The sequence below is a fragment of the Artibeus jamaicensis genome, unplaced genomic scaffold (genome assembly GCF_021234435.1).
Source record: "Artibeus jamaicensis isolate MK-2021 breed Jamaican fruit bat unplaced genomic scaffold, CSHL_Jam_final scaffold_916, whole genome shotgun sequence".
In the NCBI taxonomy this organism is placed as follows: domain Eukaryota; kingdom Metazoa; phylum Chordata; class Mammalia; order Chiroptera; family Phyllostomidae; genus Artibeus; species Artibeus jamaicensis.
In genome coordinates, this window is record NW_026522059.1 from 4,440,188 (window position 1) to 4,465,588 (window position 25,401).

At 53.7% G+C, this 25,401-nt stretch overlaps 1 protein-coding gene across 2 annotated transcripts in view; it reads left to right on the plus strand.

The window, feature by feature from the left end:
- The window catches only part of ZFAT (zinc finger and AT-hook domain containing), a 114,033-nt gene that overhangs the window by 21,157 nt on the left and 67,475 nt on the right, over positions 1-25,401 (plus strand). For both annotated transcript variants that reach the window (XM_037166717.2, XM_053661188.1), the window contains exons 3-7: positions 9,198-9,452; positions 14,672-14,860; positions 16,753-16,903; positions 21,122-22,578; positions 23,302-23,534. In XM_037166717.2, the coding sequence (XP_037022612.2) occupies positions 9,198-9,452; positions 14,672-14,860; positions 16,753-16,903; positions 21,122-22,578; positions 23,302-23,534 (2,285 nt within the window). The remainder of the gene's footprint in view (positions 1-9,197; positions 9,453-14,671; positions 14,861-16,752; positions 16,904-21,121; positions 22,579-23,301; positions 23,535-25,401) is intronic.

Genomic DNA, 25,401 nt, shown 5'->3' on the forward strand with positions numbered 1-25,401 from the left:
ATTCTAATTGCAAAAAGCTTTGCTTGCATGGAGTCCTTCACGGTCACAGCGTACTCCAGGAGGTACATCTGGGGTGCAGTGTCCGGTCATCTCTCCTGAGTGGCATCAGAGGCCGGAGGGGGCGGAGGGGTCGGAGGAAGCGTTGTGCAGTGTAATTAGGTCCCCACAGATGCAGGACATATGCGGCACAGGAGGAGCAGCTGCAGACAGGAGTTAGCAGCAAGCCCCCACGAACCTCTGGTTATGTGGTGGCAGACAGTGGCTGGTCTCCTGTGCAGGAGCCCCATCTGGGTGGTGACTGTCCCCTTGCAGGGTTCAGTAGTCACACCAATAATCCAATTGCTCGTTCCTGGGAATTCTCAGGTGCATTTCTAATAAACGGGCGGCTCATTGATCACCTGTCTGACCCAGTGAACGAGGACAGACTCCAGACAGAAAGTGTGCTGGTTAACGCGTCTCTCTGGCTGTTCCCAGGGTGCTCGGAAGAGTACACCCGACGGAGCGTTAAGTTGTTGAGACGTGAGAAGTTGTTCCCGTTACACTGAGCCACGTAAGGTGAAAACGGAGAGAATCCACACCCGTGGCAGTCACGGCAGACGAGGACAGCAGTGTTTGCAACGTGACCCCATCCGTGCCGTCAGCGTGGTGTCCGGGCCTCCCTCAGCCCATCTGGGGCCTGTGAACAGATCCGTCTTCTCGCCACCGAGAAGGCAGGGGCGCCGTGGGCGGTTCCTCCTGCTCACGTCCTGCCTGACAGTTCACATGTGATTCTGTCTGCAGGGGAAGGGGAGGGGGCACGGAGGTCTGTGCCAGGCCCCGGGCATCTACCAAATAACCTGATTACCAAACAGGCGAACACCTGATAGACTTCTTCCAAAGATGATGTCCAGGTGGCTGACAGGTAGTTGGCGTAATCCCAGACCCTAGTGCAAAGCCTGACCCAGCGCACACCCCATCGCTGTGGGGCGGTCAAACCAGTCACCTTGGGTTGTTTGTTTCCCTACACGTGGCTCTGCTGCCCCTCTGCCTCCAGAGGAGACGTCCCATGCTGCCTGCCACCAGCCACTCAGAAGGGCTCGGTGGCCCCCCTCATCCCAGCCAGAGCTCCCCAGACTTCCTAGACCTGGGGGCCCTGCCGAGGAGCCTACACCTCTTACTGTCTCTGCAGCGCCTTTTCGGTGCAATTTCACAGGTGGGCCTGTTCCTTCTCCTTGTCCAGACCAGGGGCCCCACTAACAGATGAATGGGGTCTCGAGACCCCAGAACTCACCCTCCTCGCTGTTGCAGGCAGACCCACGGGTGTAAAGCTCCCCTCACTCCCCAGCGCACTCGGGTGCTGCTCCTGGGTCAGGCTCTATGCAGGGAAACCCGCCAGAGCCGTTTCACTATTCCTCTGTGCTTCCTTTGTTTGAATTGCAAAAGTAATAACACCTTGCTGGAGAAGATTAAAACAATGTAAAATGAGGAAGCACGTCTCTCCTCCCAAGTTCCTCACTGGATGGTCTATATACCCTTGGGAAGAATCATTGACCTCAGAGGTACGAGTATCAGTCTGGATTCTCAGTTCTCATCCATTAGTCTGTAGGTCTGTCCTCAGACCAGTAGTAAATTTTGAGATAGGAGAACTGTGTCCTCCAACTTTGATCTTTTCCCAGATTGTTTTCACTCTTCAGGGTCTCTTATATTTTATATGATTTTTTTGGAGCAGTGTGTCTGTTTCTTCAAATAAAGCACTTTGAATTTGATAAAGACCATGTGAATCTGTAAATCAGTTTGGGGACTATTGCTCTCTTTATACTAAGCCTTCCAATCCGTGAACATGGTGTGTCTTCTTATTCGTTTAGGTCTTTAACTTTATTTAGCAATGTTTTGCATTTTTCAGTGTTCCAGTCTTATACTTCCTTGGTTTTTTGTTTCTAAGTATTTTATATGTTTTTGATGCTGCCGATAAGGAAATAAATTTGTTATTTTTACTTTCAGATTGTTCACTGCTAGTTAATAAACACAACTGTTATTCGTGTATTGGACATGTATTCTGCTGCCTTGCCAAACTTGTTTGTTAGATCTAATAATTTTTTAGTAGATTCTTCAGGAATCTACCTTTGTAAGTGTAGTAGACTGCTCTGCCCCCACACGTAAGATCTTGTCATCTGCAGCTGGAGATAGTCTTACTTCCTCCTTCCCAACTGGATGCCTTTCACTTGATTTTCTTGCCTAACTGCCCTGGCTGGAAATCTGGGACCGTGTTGGATGCAAGTGGTAAGAGCAGACATCTTGTTCTGTTCCTGATCTCGGGGAGAGGCATCCAGCCTTTCACCGTTAGGGATCATGTTATCTGTGGTACCTATTTTAAATATACTTTATCAGGTTAAGGAAGTTCCCTTCTTAGTTTGTTGAGTGTTTTTATCATAAAGGGTGTTAGGCTTTGTCAGACATCTTTTCTGTCTGTGGAGATGCTCGTGTGGGATGTCTCCCTTTGTTCTGTTGACACGGTGTATCACGTGGATGGAATTTCGTACATACGTAGAGTCACCCTTGCATCCCGGGGTAAATCCTACTTGGTCATGTTGTGTAGTCCTTTTAATATGCTGCTGGGTTTGGTTTGCCAGCATTTTGATAGAAATATTCGTATTCAGAGACATTGGCCTATGGTCTTTGATGTCTTTGTCTGGTTTGGGGATCGGTTAGTAGTGGCCTCATAGAATGAGTTGGGCAGTGTTCCGTCCTCTGTTTTTGGAAGATTTCTGAGTGTTGGTGTTAATTCTTCTTATATGTTTGAAAAAGTTTACCAGTGAAGCCATTTAGTCAGGCTTTTAATTTTGGTGGGAAGGTTTTTGAGTTCCGATTTACTCTATTTGCTTGTCATAAGGATATTTCTGTTTTTCTATTTCTTCTTGAACTAGCTTCAGGAGTTTGTGTATTTCCAGGACATCTTCTATTTCATCAACTTTATCTGATCTGTTGACATACAATGGTTCACAGAATTGGAATTTTTTGATTTTCATAAAGTCAATAGTAATATCCCCTCCTTCATTCATTTTTAAAAAGATTTTATTATTATTATTTATTTATCTTTAGTGGAGAAGGGAAGGAGAGAGGGAGAGAAATATCAATGTATGTTTGCCTCTCGTGCATCCCCTGCCAGGAACTGACCTGCAACCCAGGTATGTGCCCTGACTGGGGATTGAACTGCGATCCTTTGGTTTGCAGGCCTGCACTCAATCCGCTGAGCTACACCAGCCAGGGCCCCTTCTTCATTCTTGATTATAGCAATTGAATCTTAACCTCTTCTTGCTGAGTTGACCTAAAACTTTGTTAATTTTGTAGATTATCTCTTTTGTTTTCTCTATATTCTATTTCCTTTTTTTCCACTCTGATCTTTATATTTTTGTCCTTCTGCTTGCTTTGTGTTTGGTTCACTTCTGTCTTTCTAGTTTATTAAGTTGGAAGGGTAGGCCGTTGATTTGAGATGTTTCTTCTTTATTTAACAGAGGCATCTGTGGCTATAAATTGTCCTCCAAGAACTGCTTTCACTGCATCCTGTAAGTTCTGGGATGTTGCGCTTCTGTTTTCTTCATCTCAGTCAATGTGTTGTGTAATTTTTCTTACAACTTCTGCTTTGACCATTTGTTACTGAGGAGAGGACATTTAGTCTTCATTCTTTTTTGGAGTTTTCAGATTTCTTTCTGTTATTTTAAATTTTAGTCCATATACTTTGTATGATCTGAGTCATTTTAAATTTATTGAGATTTGATTTATTGAGGTTTGATTTATTGAGGTTTGGTTTAATACCTTGGTTTATTGAGGTATGTGGTTTCTCCAGGAGAATTTCCGTGTCTCCTTCGGAAGGATGTGTAGTCCGTTGCTGCTGGGCGACATGTTCTCTCTGTCTGTGTTCGGTGTTGCTGGGCAATGCTGTCGTTCAGGCCTTCTAATCCACTCAGATGCCCAGATTTATGATGGAGGAATATGGGTCAAACAGCGAGCAGGCAGACCTGGGGATACTGTGGGTTTGGCTCTGACCGCCCCGTGAAGTGACTACCTCAATAAAGCGAGTCATGATCGTTTTGCTGGTGAAGAGTCTTACTTTCAAACTGTCAAAATGCAGCGTCCGTGAAGCACAGTACACAAAACACAGTGGGACTCAGTGTGCCCGCACTCATGGTTACTGTTAGTAAGCGGGGGGATAGGATTTGGGTCCGTCTAGCGTCAAAATGTCTTCGTGTTCCTTTGACCTCTGGGTGTAATCAAATTCTTACCATCGAGCTACTTTTATAAGTTTTTTCCTTGTTAACTTATGTATTTTTTAAATTTTACTTACTTATTTATTTTTAGAGAGAGGGGAAGGGAGGGAGAAAGAGAGAGAGAAACATCAATGAGCAAAAGATACATCAGTTGGTTGCCTCTCCCATGTTCCAGCTGGGGACCTGGCCTGCAACCCAGGCTTGTACCCTGACTAGGAATCGAACCGGTGACCTTTCAGTTCACAGGCTGGTGCTCTGTCCACTGAGCCACACCAACCAGGGCTAATTGACTTTTGACTTAAATTCTTAAATACATTTTCTCTTATTTACTTGTACATACAAAGAGTAGTTGCCTGTGCTGTCCAACTGAAAAAAAAGTATTTCTTAAGTCTTTAGTAACTCAAACTCTAAATACGAGAAAATTTTTTCAAAAATCTTATTATTCTAAGTTCTTCTGTTTTTCTTTGTGCAAGTCCATGAAATTTGAGGCTTGTAAAGGCTTAGTTTGTCTCTAATGATTTCCATTCAGGTTTAACCTTCACAATTCATTTTAGGTTGAGAGGTACTCGAAATGGTTTAATTAAACTTTTAGCTGAGTAATTGATTTATTATTTTGGTCTCCCTTTGTAACAGGAGGTTCCTAAGTCCTCTGGTTCATTTTATAGCCTTTAATCTTCTTGGTCGAGTGGGGACGTGGTCTGCAGAAGACCCTTCCATTTTCCTTCCCTCTTTCTAATCGAGTCTGGCTGTGGTCCAAGAACGAGTTGTTGAATGGACCGAGCTCATTCTCCCTCGTGTGTGTGTGTGTGTGTGTGTGTGTGAAAGAATGCACGTGCACATACTCATTCATCCTGAGGGAGGCTGGGCAGTTGGGCTTGCTCGAGGGGATTTCTCTGGGTCTCCTGGGAATCTGGTTTGGCTCCTCCAGCTCCTTCCTGCTCTCAGACTTTCCGTAGAAGGACTTCTCTTCTCCTTTTCATCTTGCCTTCCCCCGCTCCTGTTTCCCTATGACATTTCTTTAACTGGTAACCCGGCACCTGCAGTATGCTTGGGTGCGGTGCTGGGCGCAGTACTGGGTGCGGGGTCTGGGGCGGGCCCGGGCTCTCCTCCTGTCGGGTCTGCTTCCTGGCTGCTGGGGGGCATCCAGGCACCAGTGGACTCCAGTGCTTCTCTGAATGAAGTCTGGGCTGGAGGGGGGATGCTTAGTCTAGTCACTGGGTTAAAGGATGTGTCCCAGGGGCGGTGGGCATCCCAGTTTACATCTGCGCTGCCTCTTCTGGGCACTTAGCCCAAGTAAGGTCATCCTGCGTGCATGTGGGCACATGGTTCTTGCTGTTCCGGTGGCCACTGGAACCCGAGCCACTCCATCTACTGGGGCAGGCAGCGCAGGGCAGGGGAAGGAGTCTGAGACTCGGGTTTCCGTCCTGGCAGGGCTGAGGCTGGCCCGTAGGCCTTTGTGCGGATTACAGAAAGGAGCCCCACGTCTGGGCCGATGAGTCGGGAACAGCCTCGCTCTCCAGGTAGGCAAGCATGAAATGTGCTCAGGGCTGATGTACAAGCACCAGGGAGCTCAGCTTGGCTCAGGGGCTGTTAGCCCCCACCGCCCTCCGTGGGCATCATGCAGGGCCCAGCCTGCACTGCAGCCACAGAGACTGCTGGTGGTGCAGGCAGGTGGCTCTTGTCATCTGTTCCAGGAGCATAGGGCACTGGTCCTCTTTTAAAAGTGGCTCTGAGACAAATAATGCCTTAGTCCCCACCAGGTGCACGATGTGCTTACCAGCCCTCCCCTTCCTTTTGTACCCACCTGTTCAGGGCAGGGGTCGGCTGGTGCCGAGGCAGGTAGCAGGGCAGTACCATCGTCAATTGTCCGCAGCACTTACAGGTCAGAAGGTGCTATTTCCGCACTGTGATTTTACCCGAGCCGACGCAGAGGTGAAATTCACTGACTCTGACGCTAACAGAACTGGGTTCCAGTCACACCTCTGCCATTGATTAGTTCTGTCTCGGGACCAAGAACTCACCTTCTGAAGCCTCAGCACCCTCCTCGGCAGAAAGGGAGTCACACAAAAGCTTCCCCGGGGCTTTGAGGAGGACGCGTGCGGGGTTGCTTTGCGCAGGGCTGAGGTGTGTGTGCTTAATAAGTAATGATCGCTGATTGGTGTGGCCTGGTGTGTCCACATCATTGCTGGTGACACTCAGGCAGGCTGAGGGTGCCTTCAGCCTCCTGCTGCCTCGAGTCCTGGGCCCGGCTGCTGTCTGTCGCAGGGAGTGGTTTCTGTGTGGCCCACAGGCCTGGAAGGCGCACGCTCCCTCGTGTCCTTCTCATCAATAATTCATCATCTCCATGTTGCTTCCCGGGCTGGTTAGAAATAAACGTCACGGAGATGGACTGTCAGGGCCTGACAGTGTGAGTGTTCAGGATTTTTCTAAGTTCTCCAGTTGGTTTGACGAGATATTGAGCTACAAAGTGAGAGATTGGAAGGCTGGCTCTGTCCATGTGTCCGTGGGCTCAGGCGTAATGACACCGCTAAGTCTGGGCTTTCTTGGTGTGTGAGGTATGTTTAAACGAAGAGATCAGGGGCAACGAGCCCTAGTGAACATGAATGGGGGTGCACTGAGGAATCACATGACCTAGCACTGGACTGGCTGTGTGGGGACCAGTCCCTTAGAGAGAGACCATGTCAGAACACTGATGACTGTGTCCATCATAATACACAGGTGCCGTTTATCCAGCCTCTCCAAGTCCTGGGCTCAGCATCTGGGTGGATTTCTCCTGTTAACAGTGGCTCAGTGAGACAGAGTCAGCCTGTGTTTCTCTTTCACGTTGGAAACCGGGGCTCTGGGAGGATTTGAACCCTGGTCAACCTCCCCGTCGGCCAGTATTCTCAGCGCCGCACACACTGGCTTCCTTCACTGTCTAGAACCCACCTGAGGGCCACGTGACTAAGCAGAAGGGTCTGGGCCGGGAGAAAGGAAACCCGGACCCCAGCTCTGTGAGCACAGCAGCTGCTTCTGGAAAACCGGCCGAGTCCCTCAGCCCCTGGGACCCTCGTTTCTCTTCCTAGTGTGAAAGTTGCACTGACTACATCCATCTTTAAGGGTTTTATGAAAATAAAATGAGGTAATGGCCGGGAAAGTGCCTTGCAATCTTGACTGATGGGCAAATAAAGGGCTCATGTTATTAGATTTTTGATAATGTTGGGCTATTTTTTTCATAATGCTCATGTTGTCTTTGACTGAATAAAAATCTTGGGCTGATTCTTTCTGTCCCTTGCTAGCTTTTGCCCCTGGGTGGACAAGGACTGTCCTCTGACTGTGGGGATGCTGTCCCCACACTGTGCATTTGGGACAGGGTTGAGATGCGCTTTGCTCATCCCTTTCTTCCTACTGGAAACTTGGGCCATAGGGATGACTTCTTTTCCAAATGCTTCTTTTCCTAATGTTAAAAATGATTAAGGAAAGTAATTTAGGTGATATAAACAAAACTTTAATGCTTCACAAGTGAGAACTAGAAAGTGAACGGAAGGCGGGAAGCTTTTATAGGATAAAGAACAGGAATGAGAAGGAAGTGCAGCCCTGGCCGCTTGGCCCGGTCGCTCATTCGATTTGCGGTCAGGGCGCAGGTCTGGGTTGCGGGTTTGGTCCCCGATTGGGGTGCAAACAAGAGGTGATGGATCAGTGTTTCTCTCTCTCCCTCCCTCCATCCCTTCCCCCCTCTCTCTCTAAAGATAAATACAATCTTTTAAAAAAGAAAAAGAAGGAAGTGCAGAGGCCAGAGCTGGCTTGGCGTTGGGGGACGGCGCAGCCTCCCTGAGCTCTCAGGGTCCTGTGTCCAGGGCTCGCGCTGCCCTGCTGCTCCTGCCCTGCAGACTCCACTCCAGGACCATCCTGAGTCCCCCCCCTGACTTGGGAGCAACAGTGACCTGTGGGCGATGTGGCTGACACTGTGCTGTGCAGAGTCACAGCCATGGAGAGAGCAGGGAGAGATCTTGAAGGCACCCGAATCCTGCAGGTGGCCATTCCCCCAAGATGGTGCTTAAATCTGGGGCCCTTGCCCCCGATGTTCAGACTTGAAGAGGATGCTGAATCGCATGTGCCTAGGGGGACAGTTGACTAAGGTGGGGCGTCAGCCAGGAGGTGCCAGCTCCCTGCTCTGCCTCGCTCAGCGTCCCTCTCAAGCCACATCACCCAGGATCCCACCACTCACCCTCACACCAGAGCCCTGGGCTCCCAGAGCCCGCGCACCCCTCTTTGTTCCCACCTGCGTTCTGGAGACGGATGCCTGAAAAACAAATGCCAATGAAGAAGAAATGCAAGTGGTAAAATGATAGGAAACTTTCTCTAAAGCAGCTCTGGCCCTGACATTTAAATCATTAGGTCGCTAGGAAACTTGAAAATATTGTTATCTTTAGCCCTATAATTTGTGGCTTTAGATTATCATTATTTTTTTCTTTTTTTATCCAAAAAATTTGGCCATGGTAATTATGTCTTGAAATAATCTGCACAGCTGGGTAACGGGCCTCCGAGAAGCCCCGGAGGGAAGCCCTGGGTGGGCAGGGAACCGCGGGGTCCCTGGGGCCGGCGGCCACTTCACAGAGGCAGCAGGTGTGCAGGCCCTGCCAGACGGTCTCTTCAGTCACAGCGTCGCAGAACTGACTGTGCAGCTTTGCAGCTGCGCCTGCACAGCACACAGGGTGCGTTCTCGTGTTATCGCTTATTAATTATGTACTGTTTTCCGTGCAGACCACTGCGAGCCTACCCTTGCCCACCTCTTAGCGTCCAGATGCAAATATATTAGCATTAAAGGTACTGTTTGCAGGTGTCAGTTTCTGGAATGGTCGTCAACTCTTTTTAATAAAATGGGACCCCAGACCCGTTCCCAGGTGTGGAAGTTGGGTGCACACCTGTGCTGTCCCCTGTGTGACTCTGTGCACCCTCTGGTTTCCTTGGCAGAGCTGTCCGTCATGAAGAGGAAGAGGGGCAGGCCTAAGGGGTCCACGAAGAAGCCGAGCACCGAGGAGGAGCTGGCGGAAGGCACCGCAGGCCCGAGCACGGCCCGCCCACAGGCCCCGGAGGAAGACCACCGCAGCCCGGCCCCGGGCTGCCTGGAGTGTGCCAAGTGCTCCCGGAAGTTCTCCAACACGCGCCAGCTGAGGAAGCACATCTGCATCATTGTGCTGAACCTGGGCGAGGACGAGGGCGACGCAGGTAACCGCCACCGTGCTGGCTGGGCTGGTGGCTCGTGGAGCGCTCCAGCTGCGAGGGGCAGCATTCGCTGGTTCAGGTACTGCTTGGAAGTGGCGCGTATTCATGCCAGCCTCACTTCTCTGGGAAGGTGCTGCTTTTGTAGTGATCGTGGGCTCTGGCTGTGTGTCGTCTTTGAATTGAGCGTGTCATCTGGTGGCTGATGCCCGCCGAGCCCGAGTTGCAGGGGCGTCTCAGTCGGTGGCGCGGGGTTGCAGAGACGGTCAGCCTGTACCCTCACTGAGGTGAGACAGATACAGAGTTGATCCATGAATGTGGGCAGAGGGGTTATCTTCACACATGCAATCTGGCAGGTAAAATATTTCAAACTGTAGGGCCCACAGAGAAAATAATACAGTCTGGTTCAAGTCGGAGAAACCCTTTAAAAGGTAAAACTTTGTACTTTGAAAATAGTGATGGATTCACAGGAATTCACGGAGATCATAGAGCAAGGCCTTGCTCACGCTTCAGCCCGGTCCCCCCAGTGGTCACGTCTGACGTAACTGCAGCATCAACATCAGGATGTCACAGGAGGCGGCGTGCGGGTTTGTGCAGCCGCCACTGCTGTCAGGAGACAGGAGTGCCCCGTCTCCTCAGGTCTCCCCGGTGCTCCCACTCACAGTCACCCCCACCCCTGGCAAGTGCCCGTGATCTCCCAATGCTGTAGGTTTCCCGTTTCAAGAGTCTTAACTGAGTCCCACAGGATGGGACCCCTTAGGATTGGCGTAGAAACCTGCCTTTTCAGACCCAGTCTCATCATTTTAGACTTGAGGAGGCTAGGGGCCCGGAGCCACACTCACTTGAGGTGGGGTCAGGGCACCATCGCGTGCCCCCCCACCCTGACCCTGCGCCAGCCCCACACCACCCCCTGGCCCAGCACCCAGCTCGCCCCTGCTTCGTGGGTGTGGACCGCCCTCATGGGCGTGCGCCTCTCTCGGGCCCTGCTCTGCTTCCTGAGAAACCAGAGTGCCCTCCGTGTGGCCCCGAGGCTCCCTTTCCCCTCTGTGACAAACGTGGCGGTATCACCAGCGGTGGCAGTGGGCACAGGCCTTCTACCGAGACCCCCACCTCGTGGCTGTAGGGGACGGCCTCCTGATCCATCGATCTGAGCGACTAAGTGGACGTCCCCAGACACCACATGGGAAGGAGCAGCTCAGGCCACTGGCGGGGCCTCTCAGACATACAGACATGACCTTCCGCCCAGCAGTCCTGCGGCCGACGTCCGCCCCACCGCTCCGCACGTCTCAGTGTGCCAAGCACCATGTCACCCTTCGGGAAATTCTCACGTAATTGTTCTGATACGTGCTCTCTAACGAGCAGCTCGGTGACATTTCAAACAATGGACCTTGACTCTTTAGCTGGTTAAAACAATGAGAGGAAAACAAAACAGACTTCTGTGCACTGAACCACAGCAAGTTAAAGTAACACTTTTGATGTGCGTTCAGCATTTGTTTTATTCTGCATGTGAATAGTAAAAGAAACCAGGAAAACAGATTTTTTATGCCATTATGTGCAACAGCTGGTGTTTTTGAAAAACATTTTGCAGCCTCCAGAAATCACTGTGTCGGGTTTATAAAAGTGACTTCTGAACCTTTCCCAGCTTATTATTTCTGGGGTCATTTTACGCAGAGAGAGTTGTAAAAGGTGCTCTTACTCTTGTTCAATCCTTCCTAAAGAAGACAGGCATTTATGTTCAGATTGTACTTTGAGTGCCTTCTGCCGTATTTGTGTTGGCAGCACAGCCGACTTGAGGCCGGCTGCCCCGATCAGGGTTCTGAGTGAGGGGTGTTGGGACGTGCGCAGTCAGGAGGGCGGGTAGGGCCGGGTCCGGATGTCACACTTCTCTCCGTGCCAAACGGTAACTCTCACGTCCTTTCCCTGTTCTGCCCGTCGGCCCTCTCCTATGTCTGCACTGCTCAGGCGAATGGAACCCGGTGGTGATCTGGGCTGCGGTCTTAACCCCACCCTGTCTTTGGCACGCTTGCAGTGTGGGGTCTGCCCTGGACGTTAGTGCTCCCTTCCTGGGACCCCTCTCTCCCCACTCTGTCCACCTCGAAAGGGGAGGGGAGCCCTGATGGTTTCCCCTTGGCCCTGGGGGGGGGCATCTGTCATTTCTGCCCATGCAGTTCGTTGGTCAGAGCTGATTGCGTGGCTCCACCCGACTTCACGGGGCCAGGAAGTGCAGCCCTGCCACGCGCCCAGGGTGGGGAGAGCTGGCAGTGTTTGCTGACTGTCCCTAGACGCTGCTGCGTGGCTCCTCTTCATGTCCATGGAGTCCTCCACAGGCTGTGTCCTGGGGACGTAAGACGTCCTTCTTGTCAGAGTCTCCTGAGCCCGAGTCTGTGCTGCGGGTTGGTGTCGGGTGGTGCACCGTGTGGCGTGTGCGGTGCTGTGCTCGGCGTCCAGCTCCTTACAAGTGCCCCTCCCTGCTCCTTTTTGGTGGCCAGCCCCGCCGTTCAGATGTCTCAGCTAGAAACCGCTCCCAAAAAGCAGGGCTTGTGCTAGGGACGCTTTTGTTTGAGGGAAGCCTTTCTTGTTCAGCATCCTGGAGGCCAGCCCGGGGCTGTGCTGCTCGGTATCAGCGTGGTGGAAGCGGCTCCATGGCGCTGGGCGGCGAGGTGGTGACGCTGTTGAATTTGCTGTCTGAAGTTCCGTGGACTGCCGTGTGTCCTCAGTGGAAGAACTTGATGGCATGTGACAGAGCCTGTGACACAATGGGACTTACTCTAAGTAACGGTTCTTCCCAAGACAAGTCACTGCTGAGCATCGTGACCCCCATTTGGAAAGAAGTGCTGTCTCCCGCCATGGCAGCCCTGATGGCCAAGAGGCACTGGGACAGACGGCCTTGGCCCGGCAGCCTTCAAAGCCAGAGGGACTGCTGTGCCTGGTGCTGCCAGGCTGTGTGGAGCCGCCTCGGCAGGAGGAGAGGAGGTCCCGCACTGGCAGAGGGGGACAGAGAGGGGGGTGAGCAGGTATTAGAAGTCAGAGGGCCCATTGAGTGTGAGGGGGCAGGACCGGGTAGGACAGGGCAGGGCCCCGTGTCCAGGGGGTGCATCCTGCAGGGCATCCTGATGGGCACGGTGAGGGCGGGGGAGCAGGTGGGGTAAGTATTGCAACAGTTCATGCAGCAGCCTGCAGCTGCGGGAGCGCAGGCACCTCTGAGGAGAGCTGGGTGGTTCTCTGCAGTGAGTGTGCACTGAGAAGGGCTCGCCTGGAAGATAAGGTCCTCCTGCCCTTCCCGGGCCGGTTGTCCTGGCTGGCTCTCCTGGCTGGCTCTCTCGGCACCTTGCCTCTTTCCCCCGGCCGTGGGAGAGTGAGGTACTGCTCTGGGTGACTGCGGATCTCGTCTGCCATCATTTCCTTTCAGTTCTGTGTTAACATCTTTAGTGTTGGGGCTAATTGTCTGACCGAGGACCTTTTCCAGGCAGTTCACAGAAATCCGTGGAACTGCTTCCACCAGGTCTGAAAAGGTGCCGAGCACTGATGCTGGGGTCAGGCGCCCGAAGACTTTCGCTCGTAGCACTTGGAAAGCCAGTGAGGCCTGGTCCGTCTGCACGAGCCAGGCCCTTCCCTGCCTCCTCTTAGAGAGACTCACCCCCTAAAAACCTGTGCCTCTCTCTCGTCTGTCTGCCTTCAGGCATTTGTTGGGTGCAGGCAGACCCGAATCTCGGGAAGCTCCGAGTTCCCAGGCCATCCTCCTTGGTCTCTCCCGTGTCTCTGGCTTCTGCCTTATCGCTGCAGGGCCCCCACCTCGCCTCTGATGACCCTCCGGGAGCCCCCGCCGCACCCTCCCTACATGCAGCCAGCCACCCACTCGTCTCCTCTCTGATGGAGGGCTGTGGATGCTTGTCAGGACGTTCTGAGGAGGTGGTACTGGGACAGATGGTTAGGTCTGCGGCCGTGATTCTGCGTCAGGGGAGAGCCCTGCCCCTTCCTTCCCTCTCTGCATCTTGCTGTGGAGTCTGGGACAGCTGTGCCGTCGAGAGCTCACTCCCTCCTTCTTTACCTGGACGTCCAAGTGGCTCCCGCCCCTCAGGCCAGTGCCCAGCCTGGCCATGCGGAGTTGGCTCTTGTCCTGCTTGTGGCTGACACGCTGTCCTCCATGTGTGTGGATGTCTTTTGAACAGATTCAGTTCATTCTCCCAGTGGTGGTGCAGATTTAAAGCACAAACTTAATCAAGTCCCCCCTGCCACCAAACAGTGGTTCAGTGGCTCACCATCACCTTCTAGACCTTGAAAAATCGAATTTTGTATGAAAACCTGGATTTCCAGTTTGCCTTTGAACAGCCAGAAGATTTGGTGACTGCGTCCCACGACCTGCCGGCGCAGCCCTGGCTGCTCAGGAGCCGGCCCGTGTCGGTCACTCGTGCAGCTCGGGCCTTGTGAGCACTGCCACTCACTGGAGGAGGTTCCAGACTTCTCCCGGCGTCCCGGTCCTCTGGGACCCAGCTTTTCCCACCCTGGCTTTATTTCCGCCACCCTGCTTCTCCACAAAGGGAGCCACTCAGGGCACCTGTGGAACAGTTACTCCTCGTCTCTGCTACCTTTTCTTCTGAGGGAAATGCTGCCATTTTGACCACCACCTGTGATTTGCTGCAAATACTTGTTTTTGTATTTAGTGGGAGGGTTGCCTCCTTGGAAAGTCTTCTCTGACCTGTTAGCTAGAACCTACCCTCCCTCCCCGCCACTGCCCCAACCCCTTCCCAGTTAAGGTGGTGTGCGGGGCCTGTCCCCAGCTGCACCTGTTTGCAAGTTGGCCTCTCCCCGGGGCGCAGGCAGGGTCTGTGATGGCGCTTTAGGAGGCTGCCCGGCGCATGCGAGGTGCCTACACACCGTAGGATGAGGAAGTGATGATTTCTTCTCAGGCTGTAGGTCTTGGGGATCTCTCCCACCCAGAGTTGTTTGTGAGTGACTGAAGTCTGGTGGGGTTCGTGCCAACAAGGCGGGGGGCATCCCAGTGCCTGGACCGTGGCCTGCAGTGGGGGTGCAGGGACTGTGTACTGACTCAATGACAGGTGGAAGGACCCAGGATGACATCTGAAGGGACGTGGTGGCCTGCCCCAAGGGACCCACATGCATGTCGTAGGCACATCCCCTCACCACCCCCTAGATGGGTTCTGGGCGCCGCCCAGCTCTCTCTGCTCGGAGAGGGTGTTCTCTCCATCTCGGTGTTTGCTCCTCAGGTAACGAGTCTGACCTGGAGCTGGAGAAGAAGTTTAAGGAAGAAGACCGAGACAAGGCCCCGAGGAGGCCGCGGCCACAGAGAACAGAGAAGGTCCAGAGGGTCCCCTCCGGGAAGGAGGCCGGGCAGGCGTCCGGAGCGAAGAAGCCCATCGTCAGTGTGGTTTTAACTGCCCACGAGGCCATCCCAGGTGACCAGGACAAGCGGGAAGTGGGGACCTTTGGGCAAAGCTGTACTGAGGGCAGCCTGACCACTTGGACCCTGGGGCCCCACTTCATCGCCCGATAACCCAGGACGGTGGCAGGGCTGTGTGTGCCGTGTACGGGAAGGGTGGGGGCCACGCTGCAGCTGCCCCCTGCCCGCCCCGCCCCAGCGGCTGCACAGGTGCTGCGACCAAGGACAGGCCTTCTGTCTTTGCCCTCTGGCCCAGCCCGTCCCCTGCACGCCCCTCCCCCACTGAGCTCAGCACGGGGGGCCCTGCTTCTCCAAAACCATGCTGAGTATTCAGTTCCCGCTGCCTCACTCCTTTTGTGCATTGTTAGTGGGTTCCTCAGATACTTTACTGGGGACGCCGGCCCCCTTTCACATAAACTAGCGAGTGGATATCATGTGCTACTTCTTTTAAAAGTCTCTTCCAGAAAGTGTTACTTTAGACTAAGAGCAGTTTGTTACCATAGGTTCCACAGTAAAATAATAGGGTTTTTTACCTATCCGTTTGGGGTGATAGATGAGAAATAAAATGTTAAAACTCAAGTGTAGGATTTTAAAAACAGCGAGTGCCTTTTAAGCATCCTTTTTTTCTATACTCACGGTAACTCATTATTTAAAATGAACATGCTGAATAAACGCCTCCTAATACTTCAGTGCCGGGAAAGTTGGTAAGTGGAGAATAATCCGCGTGAAACTTGTGACTGGAAGAACTTTCTGGAAAGTCACTTTACCTTTTTCACCCTACTTCAGAGCAGTGTTACGTAGTTCTGGGGAGTGGGGACCCCGGAAAGAGGTTCCCGTTCTCAGCCATCTCTAGAGGAAGTTCCTACAATGATTTCTTAAAACATGATGGTAGTGTTTTGAGACTTCTGTTAAGTGGGAGTGAAAAGTGCAGTTAATTTCCTTTGCCGAAGTGAGAGGTAGACGGGAGCCTTTTCTTTAACGCACCTGATAGACACCTGTGCGCGTGTGCAGTGCACACTCGTCTGAAGTGTCCGCTGCCGTGAAAGGTCTTCGGCCATTTCACACCATAGAGCTGCACACAGAAGGTGACCTTTGAGTGTGTTCACTCCCAGCCCTTCGCTCGCTTGTGTGCGGAAGCAGAGGCCGCGGGATGGGAAGGGAGCTCGCTCCCGGGCTGGACCCGGGTGGTGCCCGTGCCTGTGTGCCGGGGGCCAGCAGCTTCCTCTGCTCTGTGCCGCTTTTCTTTTATTAGCTGTTACTTTTTAATTTTTTATACATTTTTGTTTTTGTTCATTTGCAGTTGCCCCACCTTTTTTCCGATTGCTCCCCTCTGCCCTGCCCACTACCCTGTTTTTTAAATAAAGATTTCATTTATCTTTAAAGAGAGAAAGGGAGGGAAAGGGAGAGGGAAATATCTGTGAAAGAAACGTCAGTAGGTTGCCTCTCACACGCCCCCTACTGGGCATCTGGACTGCAACCCAGGCATGTGCCCTGACTGGGAATCGAACTGGCGATCTTTCAGTTTGTGGGACAGTGCCCAGCCCACTGAGCACATTAGCCAGGGCCACTACCCCGTGCTGTCAATGCAATTTTCCATTTATGTAAAGTTCAACTCTTGTGGTTTCACACAACACCTGGCAGGTAAACATGTCTGTATCTGTCTATACGTTTGTGTATTTTTAATAAATAGATCAAGTGCAAAAGGACCTCGGGACTCTTTGATAGGTAATCGGAAAGTGCACCCATTTCCCCCAGGCGCACACGCACGTTAAATGTGTGGCCTGAGGGAAACTGGTGCCCGGGTGTCACCGGGTGGAAGCGTGCTCCCCAGGCTCTGCTCCCTGCATGGCTGCGGCGGGGCCCCTCGCGGGGCCTCTTTAACACGCGGCGCGTTGTGCCCCCTCGCAGGTGCTACCAAGATTGTTCCCGTGGAAGCCGGACCCCCAGAAACAGGAGCCACAAACCCCGAGGCCGCCTCGGCCGAGCGGGCGCCCCGGAGAGGGTACCAGGAGTACGCGATCCAGCAGACGCCGTATGAGCAGCCCATGAAGTCAAGCAGGTAAAGTGCGTGTGTTCCGTGGGACTCCCGCCGGCGGCTGGCTCCTGTGCCGCCACAGAGGGCGAGAGGACAGCGTGAGGGCTGATCAGGGCTCTGCTCTGTGAAGGACACTGGTGCGGTTTACCTGGAGAACCCGCCCCTCTTTCATGGCCAGTCTGCAGCCCACAGTGAAGGCGGGCGTGTGCCCTCCACATGCTCCCTGGGTCCGTCTCAGCCGTGTGTGTGAGGGGGGCAGTGGGGGCTGGGCACACTGACGCCCTGAGCTCTGCAGATGTTTTTCCAGCTGAGAGGAAAAACAAAGAAAACGACAGACACCAGGGGCTCCCTCTGTTTCTGGAGGAGGGGGAACGAGGTGTCCTTGAAGAAGAGTGAGTTTTAGTGCCGAACCGATCTGGGTGGCTCTGGACTCTTCTCCTGGCATTTGGCTCCTCAGGCTGGACATCTGTTCTGGGTCAGGGACTGGGGATGTGAGCAGGGACGGGACAGACACGGCCACTGTGGGGACCTGCTTTCCCTCTGCTGTGACCTGACACAGGTGATTTTGCCTCCAAGCTCCTGCGGCACCGGCCAGTAGAGTCTGACTCGGTGGAGAGAATGAGCGATGAACCAGCCGAGCAGCATCTGGTGCCACGGTGGTCTTTCCCATTGGAACATGGTGTCATGTGGTGGCTTCATTACTTTGTAGGCTCGGTCCCCTCTTGCGAATGTGGATGACCGAGTTTATTGATGAGGCTGTAAAAGTACTCATTCCTTTGGCAAACCCGTAATGGAATTAAATTTGGGATCATTCGGGTCTCAACTCAGGTTGATGTATAGACCTCAGCTACTTATCTTCATGCTGTTTCAAGGTTTGCTGGGGAGGGCTTCAGCCAAACGCTAATCCAGTTTCAGGTAGGTCAGTACTGAACAGATACTCAGCATTTGATGAACAGATCTAGGCTGTATTTCTATTGTCATATATTCTGTTACTATTTCGTCACATTTGTTGTGAAAGAGACTCTTGGTGTGACAGTTTCGCTTTGTAAAACAGGTGCAGACCTTTAGGTTATAGCAGTCTGTCAGCTAGGTCGTCTCAGGCAGGTCCTCACACACAGGTGGCTCCGATTCAGCGTGTAGGAACTCTGGGACGTCCGGAGAAGCGCCAGTGCTTCTGTGACCTCCCCACCCTGAGATCACCTCCGTTAATAGTTTAGTGTATTCCCTTCCGGCCTTTTTGCAGCCCGTATATTTTGTAAAATTGAGTTTATCTTTTAGGAGTGATTTTGTATCTTGTTTTTAATATTAGTCACATTGCACTTTCTTTTTGTTGAAATTATTTACAAACTCTCTTTCCGGGGACATGCTGTAACATGATGAGGGTGTGCTGTAATCTCCACTCTGGACATGGCAGCCAAGGGGATCTTTGTAAAATGCTCGTTGGCTCGTCCCCTCTGAGGCCTCCCACTGCTGTTGGGAGAACTTGGCCTCAGGCCTTCCGGGGCTGCCCCCTCTCCCACCCGGCCCGGCCCCCTTCCGTGCACCCTCTGGTTCTCTGGCTCCAGCCATCTGGGTGCGTTTTACTTCCTTAACCTCTACTTGTAGGGGCCTTGTGCTCTTCCTGGATGTCTTCCCTCCCCCTGGTCATTCTGCTCAGCTGCCCAGGCCTCAGGGAGGCTCGCGCTGCCCCTTTAGGGAGCTCGGTCTGCCCTGACCCGGTTCCTCTCCCATCACAGTCCAGAGCCGGCGGTCTTCCCTGCTCAGTGTTGGGGCTGTTGGCCTGGCCCACGCTCCTCTACAGATCAGCTCCCAGAGAGCGTGGAGCGTGTTTGTTTTCCATCCCTGTGCATCCCTAGTGTCTGGAATACTTTTTTCAGGTAATGAATGAATGAAAAACATGTGCCAACGTCGTCTCCTGTGTTGGGCGCCTCAAAGGCTCCGGTCAGAGTGGAACCTCCCATGCTGAGCTGCGTAAGAGAGAACAGCTCAGCCCCTTCATTGGGGTTTTGTGTTTCTTATTCTGGACCCAGAGGCCTGGCTTTTTGAACGGAGTGCCCAATCGCGTTCCCCCGCAGTGGGTGGGGGGGCCTCAGCCCGTAACCTAGCAGGAGCTGGCTGCGGGGGCCTGGCAGCCCCGTGGGTCCATTCACGGTCTCAGGCAGCGGCCCACACTCGAGAGTCAGTCGTAGGCTGCTTAGCGTCCACATCAGATTCGCCCCCTTGGCGGGAGACAGGGAGCTGAGGACGTTCTTGGGTATTTCTCTGATGGCACAGCACAGTGGAGGGTTCTCCTAAGACCGTTTAGATCTTGCATCAGAGACGGAAGTGCCAGGGTGTGTTTGTTTAATTAACATTCTGAGTCCAAGCTTTCTTCCTTTGGTGTTCTTTGTACCAATAAAATTTGTCACCTTCTGGATATCTTTATGATTTGAGAGAAGTCCAAATGACTTTCCTTAAATTAGCCTTGGATTTAGCGTGCAGTAACTTCCACATTTGAATATTTTAATTACACCCTGTGAAGTGTACCCTCTGGGGTTCGTGGACTGTGATCCATTTGAATATTTTTGATTTAAGGGCAAGGCAGCTTGCATTGATCAAACATAGTGGTGGGGAGAGTCCCATAATTCCAGGCTCCACACTGTCTGGCTCACAGTGCGGTGTGGTCACTTGTGTCGCTGAGGCCTCCCCTGGGAACCGGGACATGCGTCCAGAGGGAGCCCTCGTGGAAGAGGAGGCCTTGCCTACCCCCTTGGCTCGTTGCCAGCTCCTGTCCCCATGCACGTCGTAGTGGTTTGGTGACTGTCACTTGCTGCTTTCAGAAACAAGGCATGGCTGTGCCAACAGCAATGGGTGTCCCACATAGGGGCCTTCTCCAGGTGTACGGCCCCCCTGGGCGGTGTTTTCAGACAGTTCAGAGGATGGGAAGGAATGAGGTAGCTCTGGAGACGGGCAGTCTGCTCAGGTTCAGACCCGGGCCTCACTGCTCACTAATGGTATGACTATGGGCAACGGCTCAGTTTTCGTATCTGTAAAGTGGGCGTAATGGTAGGGTTGGGATTAGAGACTTAGCACAGGGGCTGGCGTATGCTGAGTGCTCAGTGCTCACTCGCTGTGACTATTTGTTACTATTGCCGTCTCTTTCCCCACACACAGCGGCCATTGAAAGGGAAAGGGCTCCGAGGGGGACTGTGCTTTTCTCCCCCACCCCGAACGTGAGACCCAGCAGTGCCTGAAGCATGTGGCAAGTGTTAATCAATGGCACTCACTTATTAATAAGTCATGAATGAGTTAATGACTAACCACTGAACTCGGAGAGCTGTCCAAGTTCAAAACCAGCCATGACATAGGAGAGTAAGATGCAGACTCTGTGGCAGTGGGAGAAAGTCACGTGGCACAAGTCAGCACGGGGCCTTCTGTGACCGTGCCAGAGAACTGTGCAGCTGACCTGCGGTCCTTCACTGCAGCCGCCCAGGCCCGTGGGTGCTCGCCTCACCGAGAGCTCAGTGCCACATGCATCTGTGGGCAGACGTGTCCTCAGCAGAGAGGAAGAGGTAGCTCAGTTCTCAAGGCTTGGTTCTGCTCCAGACTCCAGTCAGACACTGCAGTGCGCTTTTCCTGGAAGAAGTGAGCGCCCGGAGAAAGTCCGGGCTCTTTTGCTGATGGGCGGCCCTGCTGTGGGAACTTGCAGCAGAGGGAGAGGCTGCCGCCCTGTCGGCTGGTTGCAGGGTAGGCAAGTCTGCGCTACTGGAGCTACCGAGCGAGCCGGAGCAGGTGGTGCGCAGACGGGGCTCGTTCGGGCAGGACTGGCCCTGTTGGACTGCCCGGGACCCATGCAGGCAGCCCTGGCACCCAGCGGGTTCTCGTCCACATTCTGAGCGACACAGTCCCCCTCCTCCTCCTCCTCCGGCCTCCCTCCTCCTTGTTCTGTGCCTGAACGCTCAGACATCTCTGCTTTGACAGCTTTTCCCGGCCACCCGCATCCGGGTTAGGGGTGGCTTTCTCTTTCACACTGGTCACATGCCAGTCCACCTGTCCCACACAGTGGTGCAGCCATGTGCTGACCTATCCTCCCTCCCCCCAGACTGAGTGCAGGACCACGGACCCTCGCTTCTGTCCCCGATGGTCCTCGGTCCTGTTGGTTGACAAGTGCACGTCAGGGCTCCACCCTGAGCCCCACTGAGCTCCCTCTGGAGCCTTTGCCGTTTGGTCTCCAGCAGTAACTGTGCTGTTGTCTCTTTCCAGGCTAGGGCCCACCCAGCTCAAGATCTTCACCTGCGAGTACTGCAACAAGGTCTTCAAGTTCAAGCACTCGCTGCAGGCCCACCTGAGGATCCACACCAACGAGAAGCCGTACAAGTGCTCCCACTGCAGCTATGCCAGCGCCATCAAGGCCAACCTCAACGTGCACTTGCGCAAGCACACAGGCGAGAAGTTCTCCTGCGACCACTGCGCCTTCACCTGCCTGAGCAGGGGCCACCTCAAGGTGCACGTCGAGCGGGTGCACAAGAAGGTCAAGCAGCACTGCCGCTTCTGCAGGAAGAAGTACTCGGACGTCAAGAACCTCATCAAGCACGTCCGGCACGTGCACGACCCTCAGGACAAGCAGGTCCAGGAGGCGCTGGATGAGCTCTGCCTCATGACCAGGGAGGGCAAGCGGCAGCTGCTCTACGACTGCCACATCTGTGAGCGCAAGTTCAAGAATGAGCTGGACCGCGACCGCCACATGCTGGTCCATGGCGACAAGTGGCCCTTTGCCTGCGAGCTCTGCGGCCATGGGGCCACCAAGTACCAGGCGCTGGAGCTGCACATCAGGAAGCACCCCTTCGTGTACATCTGCGCCGTCTGCCTCAGGAAGTTCGTCAGCTCCATCCGGCTGCGCGCCCATATCCGGGAGGTACACGGGGCCGCCCAGGAGGCGGCCGTCTTCACCAGCTCCATCAACCAGAGCTTCTGCCTCCTGGAGCCCGGGGGCGACATCCAGCAGGAGTCCCTGGGCAGCCAGCTGCAGCTGGCCGAAGAGGAGTTTGTGTTCCAGGGGGTCAGCGCGCCCAAGGAGGCGGCCTGCCCTGGGGATGTGGAGACCGAGGGGGGACGGAAGGAGCCGGAGGCCCTGCTGCAGGTGCCGGCCCCGGCCACGCACTTAGCCAGCACCCCCCAGGCCGAAAGCACCACCCCACCGCCGTGTGCGCTGGGAGCCGCTGCCGTGGAGCCCCCGGACCTACATTCCCACGCGGTTGTTCCCGGGGAGCTGTTGCCTAAAAACGACACCCCCTCTGCTGGGGTTCACGCTGCTTCTGAGAAGGCTCAGGACACCCAGCCTGGAGGCCCTACCCGGACTCAGGGCGAAGAAGTCACCCTGCTGCCGCCCAAGGCTGGAATCCCTGCTACAGACCAGGAGACCCAGGCCTCCGAGAGCCCCCTGGGGGAAGGGCAGAAGGCTGCTGCCCTCCTGCCTGAGGGGCCAGACCCCAGTAGGTGCCCCAGGCCAAACCCAGCTGAGGCCTCGGACTCACCTCCGGCGGCTGGCGAGAAGGACACGGCCCTGGGCCAGGCCGACTTCTGCGCCCCTGCGCTTGAGCACCGGGCGAACATGAACGCCTTCCTGCGGATCCTGGACAGCTTGCAGAAGAGGCGCATGGACACCGGCCTGTGCGAGCGGCTCCGGAAGGTGTACGGAGACCTGGAGTGTGAATACTGTGGTAAGAGAGGCGCAGGGCGCAGCTGGCGGGCCTCTCATTCCATCCGCCCACCTCGTGTGCAGTGTGAGCGCACGTCTCTGCAAAGAGCAGCTTCCAGGCGAGCTGCCCTCCGTCTGTCGGGAGCCGCGGGCGGCCGCCCCTGTGTGCGGTCTTTGCGGAGACGGCTGGGGTGACGGGGACAGAGCCGTGCGGCTCAGTCAGGCTGCATGCAGAGCTTTACCCAAGGAGAGTCCTTCTTCTGGCACAGGACACGGTTGGCGTAGAGCTTTACGTGGTGGCCGAGGTCTAGATAAGCAGAGCGGTTAGGGCGTGGCGGCAGCCCTTTGTAGGAGGCCCTGAACAGAACCTTCCGGTCACAGAGCAGGCGCGGCCTCCATGTCCCCGGAGAACGGGAGGTCGGGCGGTGCCCCGGTGACCCGCGTGTCGCCAGCACGCTAGTATTAGTGTGTGCAGAACCAGACTGGGCACCGTAATCGGTCCTCGGCAGTCATGTCCTCCCCTCCCGGCTCTGACATCAGGCGAAAGAAGTAGCCCCTTAATGTTTGCATCCGCCCGCCTCTGAGAAGTGACCCCCAGCAGCGGTGTGGTGGGGAGCGTGAAGGGTGGCCCGCGCAGGCGGGAGACGTAGAGGAGTGTGGTCCTTACAGAGTGGTGATAGTTTTTAAAAAGTCAAGTTCAGTCTAAAAGAAACTTCCTTCTTCTCACGTGCACATATTTTTTTAGGCAAACTTTTTTGGTACCAAGTGCATTTTGACATGCATGTCCGCACCCACACCCGGGAACATCTGTATTATTGCTCCCAGTGTCATTACTCTTCCATCACCAAAAACTGCCTTAAACGCCATGTAATTCAGAAACACAGTAACATCTTGCTGAAGTGCCCCACTGCTGGCTGTGACTACTCGACTCCAGATAAATATAAGCTGCAGGCACACCTTAAAGTGCACACAGAGCTGGTAAGTAGAAGCCCAAGTGGCGGCCCCGTCCCCCCTGGGTGCTCCCGGCTTGCTCACTGTCATGCATTTGGAGGTGTCCCCGCTGCGTGTCAGTCTGCCGTGTCGGCATCCCCCCCCAAAACCAGACAGGCCCTTCCCACAGGACCGGCTCCGCGTTTTACGAGAGCCTTCACCCCAGGGGGCCTTTTAGATGAACGCACTCGGCTTTCTGTGCGAAAGTTCCCGCACGGGACGGAGTCTGCAGGAGAAAGGTCCACAGAAGGGAAGCGAAGCAAGGGTGTCCGGTGCTGTGCTTAAGGGTCCCTGACCACCGGGCTGACGATGATCATGACAGCGCCACTGGAAGTCGTGGAGAGGTCAAACCAGGTAACGCCTGGCAAGGGCCAAGCCTGGGCTTTGGCTCATAGTGAGAGCAGAGTGAAACTGCTACCCAGTAATTGTGTTATTTGCAGGGAATCGAGAGGCGGTCACGAAGCAACGTTATTTTTTTAAAAAGGGACGTGTTCATTCAAGGTGCTGTTCATGCTCATGATGGTGAATCCATTTCGTTCTTTGGCTGGGAGATCGGGCAGCCCATGGGGGATTGTTTGTTTTGGGAGCCCCTGTCTGCCGAGGAGGCTGACACCTGGGAGTGGTTGAGACGCGCTGTCAAGGGGACGCGGCGGGCCCAGACAGACGTGCTGTGTCCTCACTGCGTCCCCTTCCCTGCCGTGGGCGGCAGCGGTGGGGGCTCCACGTGCGACGTTCATGCCGCTGTCTTCTGGCATCAGTGTCGCCAGCGCCGTAGCGCTCTGTCACTAGGGGTGAAGGTAGGGTTTTTCAGGTTTCGTGGGCAGGTCAGAACATGCCCTTTGGGGTCAGAACCCTGCATTCAAACAGTGTCTCCAGCCCTTGCACAGGCTGTGTGACATTGGACAGATCACTTGTCCTTTCTGAGACGTGGTAGCCTGCTGTATGGAATACATATTAAAAAGTGTACATCCCTTTTATTCACACATACACAACATATGCACAGGCATATACTCCAATGCATACATACAAGTTTTTTAAAATCCTCACCTGAGGATGTGTTTATTAATTTTGGGAGAGAGGGAGGGAGAGGGGAGAGAGAGAAACATTGATATGAGAGAAACATCGACTTGTTGCCCCCTCCAGGCACCCTGACCTACAGTCGTACCTGAAACCTAGGTGAGTGCCCTCACCAGGGATCGAACCTGCCACCTTTTGGTGCACAGGACGATTCTGCCACCAGCTGAGCCACCTGGGTACGGCCACATAATGTAGTTTTTAAATGGCTTTTTCCGGTGATGGTTGGCATTTGGTATCGCCATATTTTGCAGTGCAGAATGGGTACCCACGTTTTTGGCCCAGACTTTCAGGAAAAGATCTTCCGTTTTAATTTTTAAATCAGTTACTTATTTGTTTATATTTAGAAACAAAACTGATTATCATATTCCAGAAACAAAGTAATTATTGTATTTTTTGCATATGGACATCATTATTGCTTTCTAGATTTATACTTTTAATGTGTAAACATAAATAAAAGAATTACAAACACTTATAGATATGGAATTAGTACTGCCATGTTCAGTGTGCACCCTTATTTTTCCCTTAAAAATTTGGGCAAAAAAGTAAGCGTTATACATGGCAAAATTACAGTATATCAGTGTCAAATGTATAGCACAGGGGCTAGGCATTTACCTGACTTATTAAGTGAACCCCCCCGTAAATCTCTCTCTCTCACACACACATACACACACACGCAACTATAAACACAGCAGACCATGCACACGTATGCCCACATCTGCATGTTTGCATTCGTGTGTAGAGTCACCAGGAGGTTAAGACAGAGTGCTGTATGTGAGGG